The sequence below is a fragment of the Amblyraja radiata genome, chromosome 16 (assembly GCF_010909765.2).
Source record: "Amblyraja radiata isolate CabotCenter1 chromosome 16, sAmbRad1.1.pri, whole genome shotgun sequence".
NCBI lineage: Eukaryota > Metazoa > Chordata > Chondrichthyes > Rajiformes > Rajidae > Amblyraja > Amblyraja radiata.
In genome coordinates, this window is record NC_045971.1 from 51,804,005 (window position 1) to 51,827,507 (window position 23,503).

The following is a 23,503-nucleotide window of genomic DNA, read 5'->3' on the forward strand; positions in this document are numbered from 1 at the left end:
ATTGACAAGGGAATTACGGAGGGAACGGTCTTTGCGGAAGGCAGACAGGGGGGGAGATGGGAAGATGTGGCGAATGGTGGGATCACGTTGGAGGTGGCGAAACTGACGGAGGACTATTTGTTGTATGTGACGGCTAGTGGGGCGAAAGGTGAGGACATGTGGGACTCTGCCCTTGTTGCGATTGGGAGGATGGGGAGAGAGAGCAGTGTTGCGGGGTATGGAAGAGACCCTAGTGCGAGCCTCATCTATGGTGGAGGAGGGGAACCCCCGTTCCCTGAATAATGAGGACATTTCAGATGTCCTGGTGTGGAACGCCTCATCCGTGGAGCAGATGCGGCGTAGACGGAGGAATTGGGAGTAGGGGATGGAGTCCTTACAGGAAGCAGGGTGGGAGGAAGAGTAGTCTAGATAGCCATGGGAGTCAGTGGGTTTATAGTGGATGTTGGTCAGAAGTCTATCACCTGTGGTGGAGATAGTGAGGTCAAGGAATGGTAGGGAAGGGTCGGAAATGGTCCAGGTGTATTTGAGTGCCGGATGGAGGTTAGTGGTGAAGTGGATGAAGTCAGTCAGTTGCGTGTGGGTGCAGGAGGTGGCACCAAAGCAATCGTCGGTGTAGCGGAGGTAGAGGTCGGGGATGGGGCCCTGGTATGCCTCAAACAAGGATTGTTCGACGTACCAGACAAGGAGGCAGGCGGACCTGGGGCCCATGCGCGTGCCCATAGCTACGCCTTGTGTTTGGAGGAAATGGGAGGAGTTAAACAAGGCTATTGACGGTAAGGACCAGCTCCGGTAAGCGGAGGAGAGTTTCAGTGGACGGGTATAGGTTGCTTCTCCGGTCGAGGAAGAACCGGAGGCCTTTGAGACCATCCTGGTGGGGGATGGAGGTGTAGAGTGACTGGACGTCCATGATGAAGATGAGAGGATGGGGGCCTAGAGAATGGAATGCATGGAGACGACGGGACAGGCAGCATCTCTGGAGACAAGGAATGGGTGACGTTTCAGGTCGACATTGAAGATGGGGCTCGACCCAGAAACGTTACCCATTCCTTCCAACATTTTGTGTCTACTTAAACAGTGCCTATCTATCCATGTGGCGTTGTGCCAGCAGGCTGGAGGAGCGGGCAAAGGCCTTGCCACAGAGCGGGCAGGTGAAGGGGCACTGGCTGGTGTGGACTTGTCGTTGCTCCAGCAGGTGGTCAAGGCAGGTGAAGCACTTACCACAGGACGGGCAGGGGAAGGGACGCTCACCGCTGTGGGTACGCCGGTGCTGCCACAGGCTGGACATGTGGGTGAAACCCTTGCCACACTCAGCGCACACAAAGGGTCTCTCTCCGGTGTGTATCCGCTGGTGCTCCCGCAACCCCCGTGCTCTCTTGTCACAGTGGGAGCAGCTGCTCGCCGGCGTGGGTCCGCCGGTGTTGCCGCAACCCCCGCAAGCTGTCAAACGACTCACCACAGTACGGGCAGTCGTAGGGCTGGCCATTGGTGTGCACGTGCTGGTGAGACAGGGCGTGGGAGGCCATGGCAAAGCGCTCTCCACACACCGGGCTGGGGACGGGACGGTCACAGGAATGCACCCGCTGGTGGGACAGTAGCTTGGAGGAGCTGCTGAAGCCCTTGCCGCACTGGACGCAGGTGTAGGGGCGCTCGCCAGTGTGGGTGCGCTGGTGCACCAGCAGGGTGCTTGACTGGTTGAAGCCCTTGCCGCACTGGGTGCAGGTGAATGGGCGCTCGCCGGTGTGGATGCGCTGGTGCACCAGCAGGTTGCTGGACCGGGTGAAGCGCTTGCCGCACTGGGTGCAGGTGTAGGGCCGCTCCCCGGTGTGGGTGCGCTGGTGCTTCAGCAGGTGACTGGACTGGGTGAAGTTCTTGCCGCACTGGGCACAGGCGTAGGGGCGCTCCCCGGTGTGGGTGCGTTGGTGAGACAGCAAGCTGCTGGAGCAGACGAAGTTCTTGCCGCATTGGGTGCAGGTGTAGGGCCGCTCCGCGGTGTGGGTGCGCTGGTGCTTCAGTAGGTGACTGGACTGGGTGAAGTTCTTGCCGCACCGGGTGCAGATGTAGGGGCGCTCCCCGGTGTGGGTGCGCTGGTGCCCTAGCAGGTTGTTGGAGCAGTTGAAGCCCTTGCCGCATTGGGTGCAGGTGTAGGGCCGCTCCCCAGTGTGGGTGCGCTGGTGCTTCAGCAGGTGACTGGACTGGGTGAAGTTCTTGCCGCACTGGGCGCAGATGTAGGGCCGCTCCCCGGTGTGGGTGCGCTGGTGCTCCAGCAGGTGACTAGAACGGATGAAACCCTTGCCGCACTGGGTGCAGATGTAGGGGCGCTCCCCGGTGTGGGTGCGCTGGTGAGACAGCAAGGTACTGGAGCAGACGAAGTTCTTGCCGCATTGGTCGCAGGTGTAGGGCCGCTCCGCGGTGTGGGTGCGCTGGTGCTCCAGCAGGTGACTGGACTGGGAGCGCTTGTTGCACTGGGTGCAGGTGTAGGGCCGCTCACCGGTGTGGGAGCGCTGGTGGTCCAACAGGTGGCTGGACTGGATGAAGATCTTGCCGCACTCGGTGCAGCGGTAGGGGTGCTCCCCAGTGTGGGTGCGCTGGTGCTCTAGCAGTGTGCTGGAGTGGGTGAAGCGCTTGCCGCATTGGTCGCAGCAGTAGGGGCGCTCGCCGGTGTGGAGGCGCCGGTGGGACAGCAGTTCTTTGGACTGGGTGAAGCCTTTGCCGCAGTCGCTGCAGGTGTAGGGGCGCTCGCTGGCGTGCAGGCGCCTGTGCCTCTTCAGGTGATTGGACGACTTGAAGCCTTTGCCGCAGTCGGAGCAGGTGAAGGGCCGCTCACTGCTGTGCACCAGCAGGTGCTGCCTTAGCCCCGACAACTGGACAAAGCTCATGTCGCATGTGGAGCAGCCATAGGGCTTCTCGCCCGTGTGCACCTGCCGGTGTATCTTCAGGTGATTCGCCGTCTTGAAGCTCATGCTGCAGTTGGAGCAGGTGAAGGGCCTCTCGCTGGAGTGCATGCTGTTGTGCCCCTGCAAGTACTTGTAGTGAGTGAAGCTCTTGCTGCAGTCCGAGCAGTTGAAGGGACGTTCTCCCGTGTGCACCAACCGGTGGGCCTCCAGCTCGCTCAGGCACCGCCACACCTTGCCACACATGTCAATTTCACTTGTTGGTCCTCCATCGAAGCTCAGCCCGCACACCGAGCAGATGGGGGAGCCCACCGGCACCGTGGCCACCCTCAATGGCCGCTCACGTCCCCGACTCTCCGTCCACAGCAACGGCTCCTAAACCCTGAGGAGGGGAACATAGAGGGTCAACAATCTGGCAAACAGGACATTACTAGCACATATTGAGTGCGTTTATGGCCGTTATAAAGAAACATAGAAAATGGGTGCAGGAGTAGGCCATTCGGCCCTTCGAGCCTGCAACGCCATTCAATATGATCATGGCTGATCATCCAACTCCATATCCTGTACCTGCCTGCTCTCCATACCCCCTGATCCCTTTAGCCACAAGGGCCACATCCAATTCCCTCTTAAATATAGCCAGTGACCTGGCCTCAACTACTTTCTGTGGCAGTGAATTCCACAGATTCACCACTCTCTGTGTGAAAAACAACTTTCTCATCACGGTCCTAAAAGACTTCCCCCTTATCCTTAAACTGTGACCCCTTGTTCTGGACTTCCCCAACATCGGGAACAATCTTCCTGCATCTAGCCTGTCCAAACCCTTAAGAATTTTGTAAGTTTCTATAAGATCACCCCTCAATCTTCTAAATTCTAGCGAGTACAAGCCGAGTCTATCCTGTCTTTCTTGATATGAAAGTCCTGCCATTCCAGCAATCAGTCTGGTGAACCTTCTCTGCACTCCCTCCGTGGCAAGAATGTTCTTCCTCAGCTTAGGAGACCAAAACTGTACGCAATACTTCAGGTGTGGTCTCACCAAGGTCCTGTCCAACTGCAGTAGAACCTCCCTGCTCCTACACTCAAATCCTTTTGCTATGAATGCTAACATACCATTCGCTTTCTTCACAGCCTGCTGCACCTGCATGCCTACTTTTAATGACTGGTGTACCATGACACCCAGGTCTCATTGCATCTCCTCTTTTCCTAAATGGCCACCATTCAGATAATAGTCCACTTTCCTGTTCTTGCACCCAAAGTGGATAACCTCGCGTTTATCCACATTATACTGCATCTGCCATGCATTTGCCCACTCACATAGCCTATCCAAGTCACCTTGCAGCCTCCTAGCATCCTCCTCACAGCCAACACTGCCCCCCAGCTTCGTGTCATCCGCAAACTTGGAGATTTTGCATTCAATTCCCTCGTCCAAATCATTAAGTTACATCCTCGAAAAAAATTCTATAAGATTCGTCAGACATGATTTACCTTTCATAAATTCATGCTGACTTTGTCCAATGATTTCACCACTTTTTCTCTCTCCCTCTCTCTCGCTGCCTCTGTCTCTGCATCTCTCTCTCCTCTCGCCGCCTCTCTGTCTCTCTCTCCCACTATCCCACCCTCTGTCTGTCTCTCTCTCTCTCTGGTTCTCCCTGTCTCTCAGAGTCTTTCTCTCACTCTGTCTGTCGCTATCCCTCTGTGTCTGTCTCTCTCCCCCTCTCTCTCTCTGTCTCTCACGCTGTTTCTCTCTGTCTCTGGTTCTCTCTCTCTCTCTCTCTCTCTCTCTCTGTTTCTGTCTCTCTAGCTCTCTCTATCAATCTCATTTTCAATTTTCAATTAAAAAACTTTATTGGCACGATAAAAAAACATTGTTATATTGCTAAAGTATAAAACATGACATACATACAGTGTATGTATGTCATGTAAGTATACAGTGCATGGATAGATATGTCCCTGTACATAAACTCGCAATATGCCTATAGCCCTTTATTGATTGCTACACGTTCTTGTAGCTGTAAGCAGTACAACACAATAGCAAGTTTAGCAATTCAATATTCATTTCTTAGTGTCAGTTAATGTCAATTAGTGTGTGCGTACATATGTGCATGTTGGTCATTCACCGTCTCTCAGGTTATGGCATGCTGTTACGTATTGTGCACCAAGATGTGCCGTATTTCCTTCGCCAAGGATTATTCTTAGTTTTGATGTATCATCTAGCTCTTTAAAATCAGGGGTTGCTCACTGAGTTTGTCAAAGTATGCTTTCCTTGTTTTGTCAATTTTTTTGCATTTTAGGATTAAGTGCACCTCTGTTTCAACCTCATCTGTCAAACAGTGGCCGCATATTCTGTTTTCTCTTGGTTGCCAGAATCTCTTCTGTCTTCCTTTTTCAACTACCAAATAGTGGTCACTTAACCTGTATTTGGTGAGGGTCTGTCTCTGCTTTATGTCTCTAACAGTTGAGAGATAGTCTGCCAATTTATAGTCTCTTTTTAGGGAACGGTAACATTCTAATCTGCTTTGGATTTTGGTTTCTTTATCCTGATGTTCCAAGTACGTTTCTTTACATTGTTTGATAATCTGGTTCACTCTAATTGGTGATTGGGGGTCAGTATTAATCTGTGGCCGGTCAGGGTTTAACTGGATAGGGTTTAACTGAATAGGAGTAGTTAGTCTCAGTACCAACAGACATAGGGATCTCTTTTTCTGGGTTCCCCTCTTGTGTTTGAAGGGCTTTAAACTGGAGGGTATCTGGGGGGCTAGATTTAAGGTGATTCCAAAACTTTAGTGCTCTATCAGCGGGTATCTGCCTAATTCCGCCCTACATGCGTTTGTTGGTGTTTTCCTTTGGATACGGAGGATGTTCCGACAAAATTCCGCATGCAGGGCCTCTGTTGTATGTTTTTCCCATTTACTATAATTATGGTGACATACTTCACTACCATAAAGCCCAATAGGCTGGATTACACTGTCAAATATTTTAAGACAGATTTTAATTGGGATTTGGATGTTGTAGAAACTTCTTTTTATTGCATACAGAGCTCTTCAAGCTTTCTCTTTTAGTGCATTCACTGCCATATTGAAGCTCCCTGATGCTGAGACGGTTAGACCAAGGTAAGTACAGTTCATAGTGTGTTCGATAACAGTTCCATTGAGAGTAAATTTGTATTTATCTTCCTGACATCTGGGTCTTTTCTGAAAAATCATGATGTTGGTTTTCTTTAGATTTACTACCAGGGCCCAATTTTGGCAGTACTCATCAAGTAGGTCCAACTGTTGCTGCAGTCCCTGTTCTGTGGGGGACAGCAGAACCAAGTCATCCGCATAAAACAGCTAATTTACCTCTCCGTTCAGAAGACAGAGGCCCAGCGCTGTGCTCTGGTCCAACTTTTCTGCCAAATCGTTGATATATACATTAAACAGTGTCGGGCTCAGATTGCAGCCTTGCCGGACGCCTCTTCTATGGGCGAAGAGATCAGTGCGTTTGTCCCCAATTTTAAAGCCACATTTATTATTCAGATACATTGATTTAATAAGGTCATATACCTTTCCTCCTATACCACAGCTGCGGAGTTTGTAATAGAGCCCTTCATGCCAAATAGAGTCAAATGCTGTCTTAAAGTCAATAAAACAGGCAAATATTTTCCCATTTTTCGCTTGGTGTACATGTTTTTCAATGAGAGTGTGGAGGGTATAAATGTGGTCAGTGGTACGGTGTTTTGGGAGGAAGCCAATTTGGTTTTTACTGAAAATGTTGTGTTTGTTAAGGAAATCCTGCATTCTGTTATTTATGATACTGAAGAATAACTTCCCTAGGCCACGGTAGTTATTTGGGTCTAATTTGTTTTCACTATCTCTCTGTCCCTCTCTCTCTCTCTCTCTCTCTCTCTTTCTCTCTCCCTCTGCCTGCCCCTCTCTGTCTGTCTCCCTGTCTCTCTCTGTTTCTGTATCTCTCTCTTTCCCTCTCTATCACTGCCCCTATATCTGTCTGTCTCTCTTTCCCCCTCTCTCTCCCTCTGTCTGTCTCTGTCTCTCTCTCCCTATCTCTCTCTCTCTCTCTCTCTCTGCCTGTCTCTCTGTCTGTCTCTCTCTGTCTCTCCGTCTCTGTCCCTCTCTGTCTCTCTCTCTCTCTCTCTATATATATATATATATATATCTCCCTCTCTCTCTGCATCTGTCTCGTAGTATTTCTCTCTGTCTCTCACTCTTTCTCTGTCTCTCTGTCTGTATCTCTCTGTCTCTGTCTGTCCCTCTCTATCCCTGTCCCTCTATCTCTCTCTTGCTGTCTCTCTCTCCCTCTGTCTCCGTCTGTCTTTCTCTCTCTCCCTCTGTCTTGCTCTCGCTTTGTCTCTCTGTCTCTCTCTTTCTCTGTCTCTCCCTCTTTCTATCTCTCCCTCTCTTTATCTCTCTCTCTCTCTGTCTCCCCCTCCCAGTTCCCCCCTCTCTGTCTCCGCCTCTGTCTCCCCTCTCATCTCCCCTCTCTGTCTGTCTCTCTCCATTTCTCTGTCTCTCTCTATCTGTCTCTCTCCTCTCTGCATCTGTCTCTCCTCTCCTGTCTCTCTCTCTCTCTCTCTGTCTCTCTCTCTGCCCCTGTCTCTGTCCCTGCCTGTGTGTGTGTGTCTCTCTCTCTCTGTCCCTGCCTGTGTGTGTGTGTCTCTCTCTCTCTGTCCCTGCCTCTGTCCCTGTCTCTCTCTCCCTCCCTCTGTCTGTCTCTGTCTTGTGTTCAGTTCTGGGCACCGTGTTACAGGAAAGATGTCGTCGACCTGGAAAGGGCGCGGAGAAGATTTACGAGGATGTTGCCGGGTCTCGAGGGGCCTGAGCTACAGGGAGAGGTTGGGGCAGGGCTGGGACTCTATGCCTTGTAGCACAGGAGGATGAGCGGTGATCTTGGAGAGGTGCACAAAATCACCAGTGGACTAGATCGGGTAGAGTCTCTTGCCCAGAGTGGAGGTGTCAAGGACCAGAGGACACGGGTTTAAGGTAAGTGACGCGCGGATGGGGAAGAAATCAATATGAAACCTGAGGGGCAACTTTTCCACACTTTTCGAGCTTGGTGGGTGTATGGAACGAGCTGCCGGAGGAGGAAGTTGAGGCAGAGACTATCCCAACACTTGGACAGGTACATGGATTAGTGTAGATGAGGCATGTTGGCCGGTGTGGGCAAGTTGAGCCGAAGGGCCCGTTTCCGCCCTGTATCACTCCCTCTCTCTCTCTCTCTCTCTCTCTCCCTGTTTGTCTCTCTCTTTTTCTGTTTATCTCTCTCTCTCCCTGTTTCTCGTCTTGTTTCTCTCTCTCTTTCTCTGTCTCGCTCTCTGTTTCTCTCTGTCTCTCTCTTTCTCTGTCTCTCTATCTCTCTATCTCAGTCTGAAGAAGGGTCTCGACCCGAAATATCACCCATTCCTTCTCTCCAGAGATGCTGCCTGACCCGCTGAGTTACTCCAGAAATGTGTGTCTATCTTCAGTGAAATCCAGCATCTGCATTTCCTTATCACACCCTCTTTCTCTGTCACTCTCTCTGTGTTTCTACCTCTGTCTCTCTCTCTCTCATTATCTCTCTCTTTCCCTCTCTCTCTCCCTCTCTCTCTGTCTCTGTATTGAGACTAGAAGTCGGGAGGTCACGTTGCAGTTGTACAAGACTAGTGTAGATGGGGCATGTTGGTCGGGGTGGGACTAGTGTAGATGGGGCATGTTGGTCGGGGTGGGACTAGTGTAGATGGTGCATGTTGGTCGTGGTGGGACTAGTGTAGATGGGGCATGTTGGTCGGGGTGGGACTAGTGTAGATGGGGCATGTTGGTCGGGGTGGGACTAGTGTAGATGGGGCATGTTGGTCGGGGTGGGACTAGTGTATATGGGGCATGTTGGTCGGGGTGGGACTAGTGTAGATGGGGCATGTTGGTCGGGGTGGGACTAGTGTAGATGGGGCATGTTGGTCGGGGTGGGACTAGTGTAGATGGGGCATGTTGGTCGGGGTGGGACTAGTGTAGATGGGGCATGATGGTCGGGGTGGGACTGGTGTAGGTGGGGCATGTTGGTCGTGGGGGGACTAGTGTAGATGGGGCATGTTGGTCGGGGTGGGACTAGTGTAGATGGGGCATGTTGGTCGGGGTGGGACTAGTGTAGATAGGGCATGTTGGTCGGGCTGGGACTAGTGTAGATGGGGCATGTTGGTCGGGGTGGGACTGGTGTAGATGGGCATGTTGGTCGGAGTGGGACAGGTGTAGCTGGGGCATGTTGGTCGGGGTGGGACTAGTGTAGATGGGGCATGTTGATCGGGGTGGGACTAGTGTAGATGGGGCATGTTGGTTGGGGTGGGACGAGTGTACATGGGGCATGTTGGTCAGGGTGGGACTAGTGTAGATGGGGCATGTTGGTCGGGGTGGGACTAGTGTAGATGGGGCATGTTGGTCGGGGTGGGACTAGTGTAGATGGGGCATGTTGGTCGGGGTGGGACTAGTGTACATGGGGCATGTTGGTCGGGATGGGCCTAGTGTAGATGGGGCATGATGGTCGGGGTGGGACTGGTGTAGATGGGGCATGTTGGTCGTGGTGGGACTAGTGTAGATGGGGCATGTTGGTCGGGGTGGGACTAGTGTAGATGGGGCATGTTGGTCGGGGTGGGACTAGTGTAGATGGGGCATGTTGGTCGGGGTGGGACTAGTGTAGATGGGGCATGTTGGTCGGGGTGGGACTAGTGTAGATGGGGCATGTTTGTCGGGGTGGGACTAGTGTAGCTGGGGCATGTTGGTCGGGGTGGGACTAGTGTACATGGGGCATGTTGGTCGGGATGGGCCTAGTGTAGATTGGGCATGTTGGTCAGGGTGGGCCTATTGTAGATGGGGCATGTTGGTCGGGGTGGGACTAGTGTAGATGGGGCATGTTGGTCGGGGTGGGACTAGTGTACATGGGGCATGTTGGTGATGGTGGGACTAGTGTAGATGGGGCATGTTGGTCGGGGTGGGACTAGTGTAGATGGGGCATGTTGGTCGGGGTGGGACTAGTGTAGATGGGGCATGTTTGTCGGGGTGGGACTAGTGTAGCTGGGGCATGTTGGTCGGGGTGGGACTAGTGTACATGGGGCATGTTGGTCGGGATGGGCCTAGTGTAGATTGGGCATGTTGGTCAGGGTGGGCCTAGTGTAGATGGGGCATGTTGGTCGTGGTGGGACTAGTGTAGATGGGGCATGTTGGTCGGAGTGGGACTAGTGTAGATGGGGCATGTTGGTCGGGATGGGCCTAGTGTAGATTGGGCATGTTGGTCAGGGTGGGACTAGTGTAGATGGGGCATGTTGGTCAGGGTGGGCCTAGTGTAGATTGGGCATGTTGGTCAGGGTGGGCCTAGTGTAGATGGGGCATGATGGTCGGGGTGGGACTGGTGTAGATGGGGCATGTTGGTCGTGGTGGGACTAGTGTAGATGGGGCATGTTGGTCGGGGTGGGACTAGTGTAGATGGGGCATGTTGGTCGGGGTGGGACTAGTGTAGATGGGGCATGTTGGTCGGGGTGGGACTAGTGTAGATGGGGCATGTTGGTCGGGGTGGGACTAGTGTACATGGGGCATGTTGGTGATGGTGGGACTAGTGTAGATGGGGCATGTTGGTCAGGGTGGGACTAGTGTAGATGGGGCATGTTGGTCGGGGTGGGACTAGTGTAGATGGGGCATGTTTGTCGGGGTGGGACTAGTGTAGCTGGGGCATGTTGGTCGGGGTGGGACTAGTGTACATGGGGCATGTTGGTCGGGATGGGCCTAGTGTAGATTGGGCATGTTGGTCAGGGTGGGCCTAGTGTAGATGGGGCATGTTGGTCGTGGTGGGACTAGTGTAGATGGGGGCATGTTGGTCGGGGTGGGACTAGTGTTGATGGGGCATGTTGGTCGGGATGGGCCTAGTGTAGATTGGGCATGTTGGTCAGGGTGGGCCTAGTGTAGATTGGGCATGTTGGTCAGGGTGGGACTAGTGTAGATGGGGCATGTTGGTCAGGATGGGCCTAGTGTAGATGGGGCATGTTGGTCAGGGTGAGCCTAGTGTAGATGGGGAATGTTGGTCAGGGTGGGCCTAGTGTAGATTGGGCATGTTGGTCAGGGTGGGCCTAGTGTAGTTGGGGCATGATGGTCGGGGTGGGACTGGTGTAGGTGGGGCATGTTGGTCGTGGTGGGACTAGTGTAGATGGGGCATGTTGGTCGGGGTGGGACTAGTGTAGATGGGGCATGTTGGTCGGGGTGGGACAAGTGTACATGGGGCATGTTGGTCGTGGTGGGACTAGTGTAGATGGGGCATGTTGGTCGGGGTGGGACTAGTGTAGATGGGGCATGTTGGTCGGGATGGGCCTAGTGTAGATTGGGCATGTTGGTCAGGGTGGGACTAGTGTAGATGGGGCATGTTGGTCAGGGTGGGCCTAGTGTAGATTGGGCATGTTGGTCAGGGTGGGACTAGTGTAGATGGGGCATGTTGGTTGGGATGGGCCTAGTGTAGATGGGGCATGTTGGTCAGGGTGGGCCTAGTGTAGATGGGGCATGTTGGTCAGGGTGGGCCTAGTGTAGATTGGGCATGTTGGTCAGGGTGGGCCTAGTGTAGATGGGACATGTTGGTCAGGGTGGGCCTAGTGTAGATTGGGCATGTTGGTCAGGGTGGGCCTAGTGTAGGTTGGGCATGTTGGTCGGGTGGGACTAGTGTAGATGGGGCATGTTGGTCAGGGTGGGCCTAGTGTAGATGGGGCATGTTGTTCGGGATGGACCTAGTGTAGATGGGGCATGTTGGTCGGGATGGGCCTAGTGTGGATTGGGCATGTTGGTCAGGGTGGGACTAGTGTAGATGGGGCATGTTGGTCAGGGTGGGCCTAGTGTAGATTGGGCATGTTGGTCAGGGTGGGACTAGTGTAGATGGGGCATGTTGGTTGGGATGGGCCTAGTGTAGATGGGGCATGTTGGTCAGGGTGGGCCTAGTGTAGATGGGGCATGTTGGTCAGGGTGGGCCTAGTGTAGATTGGGCATGTTGGTCAGGGTGGGCCTAGTGTAGATGGGACATGTTGGTCAGGGTGGGCCTAGTGTAGATTGGGCATGTTGGTCAGGGTGGGCCTTGTGTAGGTTGGGCATGTTGGTCGGGTGGGACTAGTGTAGATGGGGCATGTTGGTCAGGGTGGGCCTAGTGTAGATGGGGCATGTTGGTCGGGATGGGCCTAGTGTAGATGGGGCATGTTGGTCAGGGTGGGACTAGTGTAGATGGGGCATGTTGGCCGGTGTGGGCAAGTTGGGCTGAAGGGCATGTTTCCGCGCTGTACCTCTCTCTCTTTGTCTGTCTGTCCCTCTCTGTCTCTTTCTCATTCTGTCTGTCAGTCTCTCTCTCTCCCCCCCACACTGAGGTCACACTGGCTTCTCATTTTCAGCCTGTGTCCTTTACTGTGTGTGTGTGTGTGTCTCTCTCTCTGTCTGTTTCTCTGTCTCTCTCTCTGTCTCTCTCTCCCTGTCTCTCTCTCTGTCACTCACTCTCTCTCTCTCTCTCTCTGTCTCTCTCTCTCTCTCTCTCTCTCTCTCTCTCTCTATCAATATATCTCTCTGTCTGTCTCTCTCTGTCTCTTTCTCTCTCTTTCTGTCTCTCTCTCTTTCTGTCTCTCTCTCTGCCTCACTCTGTCTCTGTCTCTCTCTTTCCCTCTCTGTCTCTCTCTCCCTCTGTCTGCCTGTCTCTCTCGCTCCCTCTCCCTCTCTCTGTCTCTTTCTCTCTCTCCCTCTCTCCCTCTCTATCATAGAAACATAGAAACATAGAAAATAGGTGCAGGAGTAGGCCATTCGGCCCTTCGAACCTGCACCGCCATTCAATATGATCATGGCTGATCATCCAACTCAGTATCCTGTACCTGCCTTCTCTCCATACCCCCTGATCCCTTTAGCCACAAGGGCCACATCTAACTCCCTCTTAAATATAGCCAATGAACTGACCTCAACAACCTTCTGTGGCAGAAAATTCCAGAGATTCACCACTGTCTGTGTGAAAAATGTTTTTATCATCTCGGTCCTGAAAGATTTCCCCCTTATCCTTAAACTGCGACCCCTTGTTCTGGACTTCCCCAACATCGGGAACAATCTTCCTTCATCTAGCCTGTCCAAACCCTTAAGAATTTTGTAAGTTTCTATAAGATGCCCCCTCAATCTTCTAAATTCTAGCGAGTACAAGCCGAGTCTATCCAGTCTATCTTCATATGAAAGTCCTGACATCCCAGAAATCAGTCTGGTGAACCTTCTCTGTGCTCCCTCTATGGCAAGAATGTCTTTCCTCAGATTAGGAGACCAAAACTGTACGCAATACTCCAGGTGTGGTCTCACCAAGAGCCTGTACAACTGCAGTAGAACCTCCCTGCTCCTATACTCAAATCCTTTTGCTATGAATGCTAACATACCATTCACTTTATAACCATATAACAATTACAGCACGGAAACAGGCCATCTCGGCCCTACAAGTCCGTGCCGAACAATTATTTTCCCTTAGTCCCACCTGCCTGCACTCATACCATAACCCTCCATTCCCTTCTCATCCATATGCCCATCCAATTTATTTTTAAATGATACCAACAAACCTGCCTCCACCACTTCCACTGGAAGCTCATTCCACACCGCTACCACTCTCTGAGTAAAGAAGTTCCCCCTCATGTTACCCCTAAACTTCTGTCCCTTAATTCTGAAGTCATGTCCTCTTGTTTGAATCTTCCCTATTCTCAAAGGGAAAAGCTTGTCCACATCAACTCTGTCTATCCCTCTCATCATTTTAAAGACCTCTATCAAGTCCCCCCTTAACCTTCTGCGCTCCAGAGAATAAAGACCTAACTTATTCAACCTTTCTCTGTAACTTAGTTGTTGAAACCCAGGCAACATTCTAGTACATCTCCTCTGTACTCTCTCTATTTTGTTGACATCCTTCCTATAATTGGGCGACCAAAATTGTACACCATACTCCAGATTTGGTCTCACCATTGCCTTGTAAAATTTTTACATTACATCCCAGCTTCTATACTCAATGCTCTGATTTATAATGGCTAGCATACTAAAAGCTTTCTTTACCACCCTATCTATATGAGATTCCACCTTCAAGGAACTATGCACGGTTATTCCCAGATCCCTCTGTTCAACTGCATTCTTCAATTCCCTACCATTTAGTAGGTATAACCATATAACCATATAACAATTACAGCACAGAAACAGGCCATCTCGGCCCTACAAGTCCGTGCCGAACAACTTTTTCCCCTTACTCCCACCTGCCTGCACTCATACCATAACCCTCCATTCCCTTCTCATCCATATGCCTATCCAATTTATTTTTAAATGATACCAACGAACCTGCCGCCACCACTTCCACTGGAAGCTCATTCCACACCGCTACCACTCTCTGAGTAAAGAAGTTCCCCCTCATGTTACCCCTAAACTTCTGTCCCTTAATTCTGAAGTCATGTCCTCTTGTTTGAATCTTCCCTATTCTCAAAGGGAAAAGCTTGATCTCATCAACTCTGTCTATCCCTCTCATCATTTTAAAGACCTCTATCAAGTCCCCCCTTAACCTTCTGCGCTCCAGAGAATAAAGACCTAACTTATTCAACCTATCTCTGTAACTTAGTTGTTGAAACCCAGGCAACATTCTAGTAAATCTCCTCTGTACTCTCTCTATTTTGTTGACATCCTTCCTATAATTGGGCGACCAAAATTGTACACCATACTCCAGATTTGGTCTCACCAATGACTTGTACAATTTTAACATTACATCCCAGCTTCTATACTCAATGCTCTGATTTATAAAGGCCAGCATACCAAAAGCTTTCTTTACCACCCTATGAGATTCCACCTTCAAGGAACTATGCACGGTTATTCCCAGATCCCTCTGTTCAACTGTATTCTTCAATTCCCTACCATTTATCATGTACGTCCTATTTTGATTTGTCCTGCCAAGGTGTAGCACCTCACATTTATCAGCATTAAACTCCATCTGCCATCTTTCAGCCCATTCTTCCAAATGGCCTAAATCACTCTGTAGACTTTGGAAATCCTCTTCATTATCCACAACACCCCCTATCTGGTATAATCTGCATACTTACTAATCCAATTTACCACCCCTTCATCCAGATCATTGATGTACATGACAAACAACAAAGGACCCAACACAGATCCCTGAGGCACCCCACTAGTCACCTGCCTCCAACCCGACAAACAGCCATCCACCATTACCCTCTGGCTTCTCCCATTCAGCCATTGTTGAATCCATCTTGCTACTCCTGCATTTATACCCAACAGTTGAACCTTCTTAACCAACCTTCCATGAGGAACCTTGTCAAAGGCATTACTTAAGTCCATATAGACAACATCCACTGCTTTACCCTCGTCAATTTCCCTAGTAACCGCTTCAAAACATTCAAGAAGATTAGTCAAACATGACCTTCCAGGCACAAATCCATGTTGACTGTTCCTAATCAGACCCTGTTTATCCAGATGCTTATATATATTATCTCTAAGTATCTTTTCCATTAATTTGCCCACCACTGAAGTCAAACTAACAGGTCTATAATTGCTAGGTTTACTCTTAGAACCCTTTTTAAACAATGGAACATGCGCAGTACGCCAATCCTCGGGGACTATTCCCGTTTCTAATGACATTTGAAATATTTCTGTCATAGCCCCGGCTATTTCTACACTAACTTCCCTCAATGTCCTAGGGAATATACTTTCTTCACTGCCTGCTGCACCTGCATCTCCCTCTCTCTCTCCCTCTCTCCATCCCTCTCTCCGTCCCTCTCCCCGTCCCTCTCTCCGTCTCTCTCTCTGTCTCTCTCTCTCTGTCTGTCTCTCTCTCACACTCTCTGGGACAGAGGATTCAAAGGAATAGGTGACGATTCGGGTCGAGACCCTTCTTCAGACTCAAGAACCATTTCCTTCGCTCCATAGATGCTGCCTCACACGCTGAGTTTCTCCAGCATTTTTGTCTAACAACAAGAGTCCAATCACCTTCACTGGACAATAGACAACAGGTGCAGGAGGAGGCCATTTGGCCCTTCGAGCCAGCACCCCCATTCAATGTGATCATGGCTGATCATCCCTAATCTCTGTGGAAATGAAAAGCCATGGATGACAGCAGAGGTGCACTCGCTGCTGAGGGCCCGTGATGCAGCCTACAGAGCCGGTAACACAGCTGCTCTTCCATCTACCAGGACTGCACTGGAAAAAGGAATCAAGGCAGCGAAACGTGCCTATGCAGAGAAAATCCAGGGACACCTCTGTGACACAGGAGACAGCAGGAGGATGTGGAAGGGAATCCAAACACTGACGGGGTACAAGGCAAGGCAGCAGGTGACTGACACCGACACTTCTCTTCCAGATAAACTTCCAGATAATTGTTCCAGAAGAACAATTTCTTTGCACGTTTTGATGCAGCTAACACCACACCCAATGGGAGAACCTGCCCTTGCTTACAAACTGACCAGCCAGTCCTGACCATAGACTCGATGTACACACGGAGAATCCTGTCCAAGGTCAACCCGTGGAAAGCAGTTGGACCCGACAACATCCCAGGCCGTGTGCTCAAGGAATGTGCGGATGAGTTAGCAGAAGTGCTAACAGACATCTTCAACATCTCCCTTAGTCAAGCCATTGTCCCCACATGCCTCAACACCTCCACAATAATCCCAATAGCAAAGAAATCAGTTGTGGCTTGCCTAAATGATTACCGCCCTGTTGCCCTGACCCCCATAGTAATGATGTGCTTTGAACGCCTGGTTAAACCTCACATTACTGCCAGCCTCTCCTCATCGTTAGACCCCCTCCAGTTCGCCTATCGCCCCAACCGTTCTACAGAAGATGCCATCTCTACTACGCTGCACACAGTACTCACTCATCTGGAAAACAAAAACACCTACGCCAGAATCCTGTACATTGACTTCAGCTCAGCTTTTAACACCATCATCCCACAGAGACTTGTGGAGGAACTAACCCTGCTGGGCCTCAACACCACCCTGTGTAACTGGATCCTGGACTTACTGACATAGAGACCGCAGTCAGTCCATGTTGGCAAGAATACCTCAGGCTCGATCACGCAAGGCTGTGTGCTCAGCCCGCTGTTGTTCCCACTGCTCACACATGACTGTGCTGCCAGATTCAGGGGCAATAAGATTATAAAATTTGCAGATGACACCACAGTGGTGGGTCTCATCAGTGGAGAGGATGAAACAATGTACAGGGAGAAAGTGAAACAACTAGTGGACTGGTGCGGCAACAACAATTTAGCATTAAACGTCGACAAAACAAAGGAGATGATTGTCGACTTCAGGAGGTCGCAGCCCAAACACACACCCCTCAACATCAGCGACATCACGGTGGAGAGCATAAAGTTCCTCGGAGTGCAAATTACAGACAGTCTCACCTGGTCCAGGAACATCACTGGGATTGTCAAACGGGCCCATCAGCGACTGCACTACCTGAGGAAACTCAAACAGGTCTCACTCCCCACCAACATCCTCAGGACTTTTTACAGGGGCACGGTGGAGTCTGTACTTACGTACTGCATGAACACATGGTACTCCAACTGTAACTGCTCAGACAGGAAGCCTCTGCAGAGAGTAGTGAGGGGAGCAGAGAGGATCATTGGCGTCTCCCTAACCTCGGTACAAGAACTGTTCCAGAGCCGCTGCCTGAAAAAAGCACTGAGCATAGCAAAGGACAGACTGCACCCACTCCACACACACCTGGATCTCCTGCCATCAGGCAAGAGATACCGTAGCATCAAAGCCCGGACAACCAGACTGCTAAACAGTTTCCTGCCACAGGCTGTGAGGCTGCCAAACAGTCATTCCACCTGATTCTGCTGCTTTTTGAACTGATCATTTAATAACTGGCACTGAGTAATAACTCTGGCACTGGCTCAGGCCACTTAAATCAGCTGCCCTGGACATTTTATGACTGTTACTTGTATTTTAATGTTGCTGTTTTTACCTGCACTTTTGTTTAACTATTCGTACTGTTTTATCAGGAACTGGATTGTTTTTTTTAATCATTATATTTTATGCCTGGAACATGGATTTGTGGCTGGAAGGTCATGTTTGACTAATCTTCTAGAATTTTTTGAAGAGGTTACTCGGGAAATTGATGAGGGTAAAGCAGTGGATGTTGTCTATATGGACTTCAGTAAGGCCTTTGACAAGGTTCCTCATGGAAGGTTGGTTACGAAGGTTCAATTGTTGGGTATTAATGGTGGAGTAGCAAGATGGATTCAACAGTGGCTGAATGGGAGATGCCAGAGAGTAAGGGTGGATGGCTGTGTTCAAGAAGGAACCGCAGATGCTGGAAAGTCGAAGGTACACAAAAATGCTGGAGAAACTCAGCGGGTGCAGCAGCATCTATGGAGCGAAGGAAATAGGTAACTTTTCACGAAAAGTTACCTATTTCCTTCGCTCCATAGATGCTGCTGCACCCGCTGAGTTTCTCCAGCATTTTGGTGTACCTAAGGGTGGATGGCTGTTTGTCAGGTTGGAGGCTGGTGACTACTGGGGTGCCTCAGGGATCTGTGTTGGGTCCACTATTGTTTGTCATGTACATCAATAATCTGGATGATGGTGTGGTAAATTGGATTAGTAAGTATGCAGATGATACTAAGATAGGTGGTGTTGTGGATAATGAAGTAGATTTTCACAGTCTACAGAGAGATTTAGGCCATTTGGAAGAGTGGGCTGAAAGATGGCAGATGGAGTTTAATGCTGAAGTGTGAGGTGCTACATCTTGGCAGGACAAATCAAAATAGGACGTACATGGTAAATGGTAGGTATTGAGGAATGCAGTTGAACAGAGTGATCTAGGAATAACTGTGCATAGTTCCCTGAAGGTGGAATCTCATGTAGATAGGGTGGTAAAGAAAGCTTTTAGTGTGCTGGCCTTTATAAATCAGAGCATTGAGTATAGAAGTTGGGATGTAATATTAAAATTGTACAAGGCATTGGTGAGGCCAATTCTGGAGTATGGTGTACAATTTTGGTCGCCTAATTATCGGAAGGATGTCAACAAAATGGAGAGAGTAGAGGAGATTTACTTGAATGTTGCCTGAGTTTCAGCAACTAAGTTACAGAGAAAGGTTGAACAAGTTAGGTCTTTATTCTTTGGAGCGCAGAAGGTTAAGCGGAGATTTGATAGAGGTCTTTAAAATGATGAGAGGGAAAGACAGAGTTGACGTGGATAAGCTTTTCCCTTTGAGAGGAGGGAAGATTCAAACAAGTGGACATGAGTTGAGAATTAAGGGACAGAAGTTTAGGGGTAATACGAGGGGGAACTTCTTTACTCAGAGAGTGGTAGCTGTATGGAATGATCTTCCAGTGGAAGTGGAGGAGGCAGGTTCAATTTTATAATTTAAAAATAAATTGGATAGGTATATGGACGGGAGAGGAAAGGAGGGTTATGGCCTGAATGCCTGAGTGCATGTAGATGGGACTAGGGGAAAATAAGTGTTCGGCACGGACATGAAAGGCCGAGATGGCCTGTTTCTGTGCTGTAATTGTTATATGGTTATGCGTGAAATGTTTAAGTTTTATGTGCGATGCTCCGGTATTCCCTGGGAAATGTCGTCTCATTTTGCACTGGACAATTGTTGCTTTGCAAGATGACAATAAAGGATGATAATGATAATAATAATAATCAGTACCCCGTTCCTGCCTTCTAGCTCTCTCTTGAAAAAAACATCCAGAGAACCAGCCTCCACCACCCTCTGAGGCAGAGAACCCCACACTTACAACTCTCTGGATGGAAAATATTCTCCTCATCTCAGTCCCAAATGGCCACAGATTCACAACTCTCTGGGTGGAAACGTTTCTCCTCATCTCAGTCCCAAATGGCCACAGATTCACAACTCTCTGGGTTAAAAAGTTTCTGCTCGTCTCAGTCCTAAATGGCCACAGATTCACAACTCTCTGGGTGGAAACATGTTTCCTGCCTCTAGCGTTTCCAAGCCTTTAACATTCTTATATGTTTCAATGAGATGCCCTCTCATCCTTCTAAACTCCAGAGTGTACAAGCCCAGCCGCTCATTCTCTCAGCATATGACAGTCCCGCCATCCCGGGAATTAACCTTGTAAACCTACGCTGCACTCCCTCAATAGCAAGAATGTCCTTCCTCAAATTAGGAGAGAGTGAGAAGAGAGAAGAGAGAAAAGGAGAGGGAGGGGGGGAGAGAGAGAGAGGGGGGGGAGAGAGAGGGGGGGGGAGAGAGAGAGGGGGGGGGGGGAGAGAGAGGGGGGGGAAAGAGAGAGAGGGGGGGGAAAGAGAGAGAGGGGGAGAGAGAGAGAGAGAGGGGAGAGAGAGAGAGGGGAGAGAGAGAGAGGGGGGGAGAGAGAGAGAGAGAGGGGGGGGGGGGACGCCGCCTGCCAGCGCCTGTGCATGCTCCCCCTGCTGCATTAAAGGGAATGCATGCTCCCCCTGCTGCATTAAAGAGAATGCATGCATCACTGGCTGCATTAAAGGGAATGCATGCATCACTGGCTGCATATAACTTATAAGGGAATGAATGCTCCCCCTGCTGCATTAAAGGGAATGCATGCTCCCCCTGCTGCATTAAAGGGAATGCATGCTCCCCCTGCTGCATTGCTGCCTCCCCCGCAGCGCTTCACCCTTACCTGCTTATTTTTGTAGCTGGATTCCCGCACCACATGCGTTTGGGTGGCGACCTCTTGTCCAAAGCAAAGATCCTGTAGCGGAGCAAGATCCTGGGTCTTGTCCACAAAGGCGCTTCCGGCGGGAGGGGGACGCTTTAGGGCGGCGCACCGGAGCTGGCAACGCGGGACGGCGGGTCTCAGGCGTCCGGGTGGAGGGCGAAAATCCGCATGTTGGTTCCGGGGTGGGTTTTGTTTGTTGGTGCATTGAGGGTGGAATGGAGAGAAAAAAGGAGGGAGAGAAGGAGGAGGGAGGTAGAGAGGTAGAGAGAGAGGGAATCAGTGTGAGGTAAAGTTTAAGAGAATTTTGAAGACATTTGAGAATGTTTTAAGGAAGTTTTGGAGATTGAGAGCAAAGATCTTATAGCGGAGCAAGATGGGTTACTCTCACGACTAAACTCCACCTCAACCAAGATCTTTGACCTCAACTATTCGCCGCATCTGCCGCTCCCGCTATTTATAGCCCCTCCCTCCCCCTCACGTGACCGGCGGCTCCAACCAGAGCGCGGGTCACGTGGACAGCTCTAATTTCCCGTCTCCCCCATCCTCGCTTTCCCGCCGCCGCGCTGACGTTGACGTTGACGTCTCCCCCATCCTCGCTTTCCCGCCGCCGCGCTGACGTTGACGTTGACGTCTCCCCCATCCTCGCTTTCCCGCCGCCGCGCTGACGTTGACGTTGACGTCTCCCCCAACCTCGCTTTCCCGCCGCCGCGCTGACGTTGACGTTGACGTCTCCCCCATCCTCGCTTTCCCGCCGCCGCGCTGACGTTGACGTTGACGTCTCCCCCATCCTCGCTTTCCCGCCGCCGCGCTGACGTTGACGTTGACGTCTCCCCCAACCTCGCTTTCCCGCCGCCGCGCTGACGTTGACGTTGACGTTGACGTCTCCTCCAACCTCGCATTCCAGCCGCCGCGCCGCTGAGGGGGCGGGGCTTGAGAGACGTCAACGTCAGCGCGCTCGCGTGCGCGTCTCCCCCCCCCCCCCCCGCGCTGCCTCGGACAGTGCGCATGCGCCGCACTCCGCGCTCGGCCCCTCCACCCGGCGGCGGGACAGCTCGAGATCTCGGCGGCTTTTGGCGCTTTTTCCCGCCGAGGGCTCGAGCTGTCCACGGGACTAATGAAATAATTAATAACCTGGGACTTGTGTGGAAGCTGCTGCAGTGATGCATCTCCTGCAGTGGGGCATCTCCTGCAGTGGGGCATCACCTGCAGTGGGGCAACTCCTGCAGTGGGGCAACTCCTGCAGTGGGGCATCTCCTGCAGTGGGGCAGCTCCTGCAGTGGGGCATCTCCTGCAGTGGGGCATCTCCTGCAGAGATGCATCTCCCGCAGTGGGGCATCTCCTGCAGTGGAGCAACTCCTGCAGTGGGGCATCTCCTGCAGTGGGGCATCTCCTGCAGAGATGCATCTCCCGCAGTGGGGCAACTCCTGCAGTGGGGCATCTCCTGCAGTGGGGCAGCTCCTGCAGTGGGGCATCACCTGCAGTGGAGCCACTCCTGCAGTGGGGCATCTCCTGCAGTGGGGCATCTCCTGCAGTGATGCATCTCCTGCAGTGGGGCATCTCCTGCAGTGGAGCAACTCCTGCAGTGGGGCATCTCCTGCAGAGATGCATCTCCCGCAGTGGGGCAACTCCTGCAGTGGGGCATCTCCTGCAGTGATGCATCTCCTGCAGTGGGGCAACTCCTGCAGTGGGGCATCACCTGCAGTGGAGCAGCTCCTGCAGTGGGGCATCTCCTGCAGTGGAGCAACTCCTGCAGTGGGGCAACTCCTGCAGTGGAGCAACTCCTGCAGTGGGGCATCTCCTGCAGTGGAGCAACTCCTGCAGTGGGGCAACTCCTGCAGTGGAGCAGCTCCTCAGGCAGCGTGTCCCAGATTGCAACCACCCTCTGGGTGAGTCTAATCTCATCCACAGGTACACAAAAATCTCATCCACGTCCGTTTTATTGTTCTGTTAGTATAGTCTGGTCTGCAGTTCCTTGTTCCATCGTCTTATTCTAATTGCTGACTCCAAATACTACGTTTCCTCATCTGTTCTTGCCCCATCAGAGACATTCTCCCCTTTGTTCCACCAATCCACCACAATCCTTCTCTACAAGTAAAAAACAACTTGTTTTTGTTGCTGTTTCATGGAAACATAGAAGATCGGTGCAGGAGTAGGCCATTCGGCCCTTCGAGCCTGCACCGCCATTCAATATGATCATGGCTGATCATCCAACTCAGTATCCTGTACCTGCCTTCTCTCCATACCCCCTGATCCCTTTAGCCACATGGGCCACATCTAACTCCCTCGTAAATATAGCAAATATAGCATTTCCTACTGGTGAAGGGTCTCTGATCTGAAACTGAACTGTTTCTTTCTCCACAAATGCTGTCAAATCTGCTGAATGTTTTTTGAATTTTCTTCAATTTTTATTTCAGATTTTCAGCATCTGCGGTTCTTTTGAAGTTGTGACCGGCCAACAACGAATCAAAGGAGATCAGATACGTGGTGTCGTAATCTACTGGGATTCAAGTAACTAGTATGTGTTTCAATGGGAAGGTTCTGCCTACTCGGGATGGGACTCCATTTTAGTTTAGTTTAGAGATACAGCACGGAAACAGGCCCTTCAGCCCACCGAGTCCACGCCGACCAGCGAGCCCCACACACTAACACTATCCTACACACACTAGGGACAATTTACACTGAAACCGTGTGCCGAGGTGCTTTTTTGTTTCATTTTACATGGGAGCATAGAAAATGGGTGCAGGAGGAGGCCATTCGGCCCTTCGAGCCAGCACCGCCATTCATTGTGATTATGGCTGATCGACCCCTATCAATAACCCGTGTCTGCCTTCTCCGCATATCCCTTGATTCCACTTGCCCCTAGAGCTCTATCTAACTCTCTCTTAAATCCATCCAGTGACTTGGCCTCCACTGCCCTCAGTGGCAGGGAATTCTATAATTTCACAACTCTCTGAGTGAAAAAGTT

The 23,503-nt window shown here is 51.0% G+C and overlaps 1 protein-coding gene across 1 annotated transcript in view; it reads right to left on the reverse strand.

Moving 5' to 3' along the window:
* Positions 1-1,394: 1,394 nt before the first annotated feature.
* LOC116982232 (zinc finger protein 850-like) overlaps positions 1,395-23,503 on the reverse strand; it is a gene marked incomplete at its 3' end in the record, with an annotated part of 210,034 nt that continues 187,925 nt past the window's right edge. Inside the window, exon 3 of the mRNA XM_033035517.1 lies at positions 1,395-2,918. Coding sequence (XP_032891408.1) covers positions 1,395-2,918 — 1,524 coding nt within the window. The remainder of the gene's footprint in view (positions 2,919-23,503) is intronic.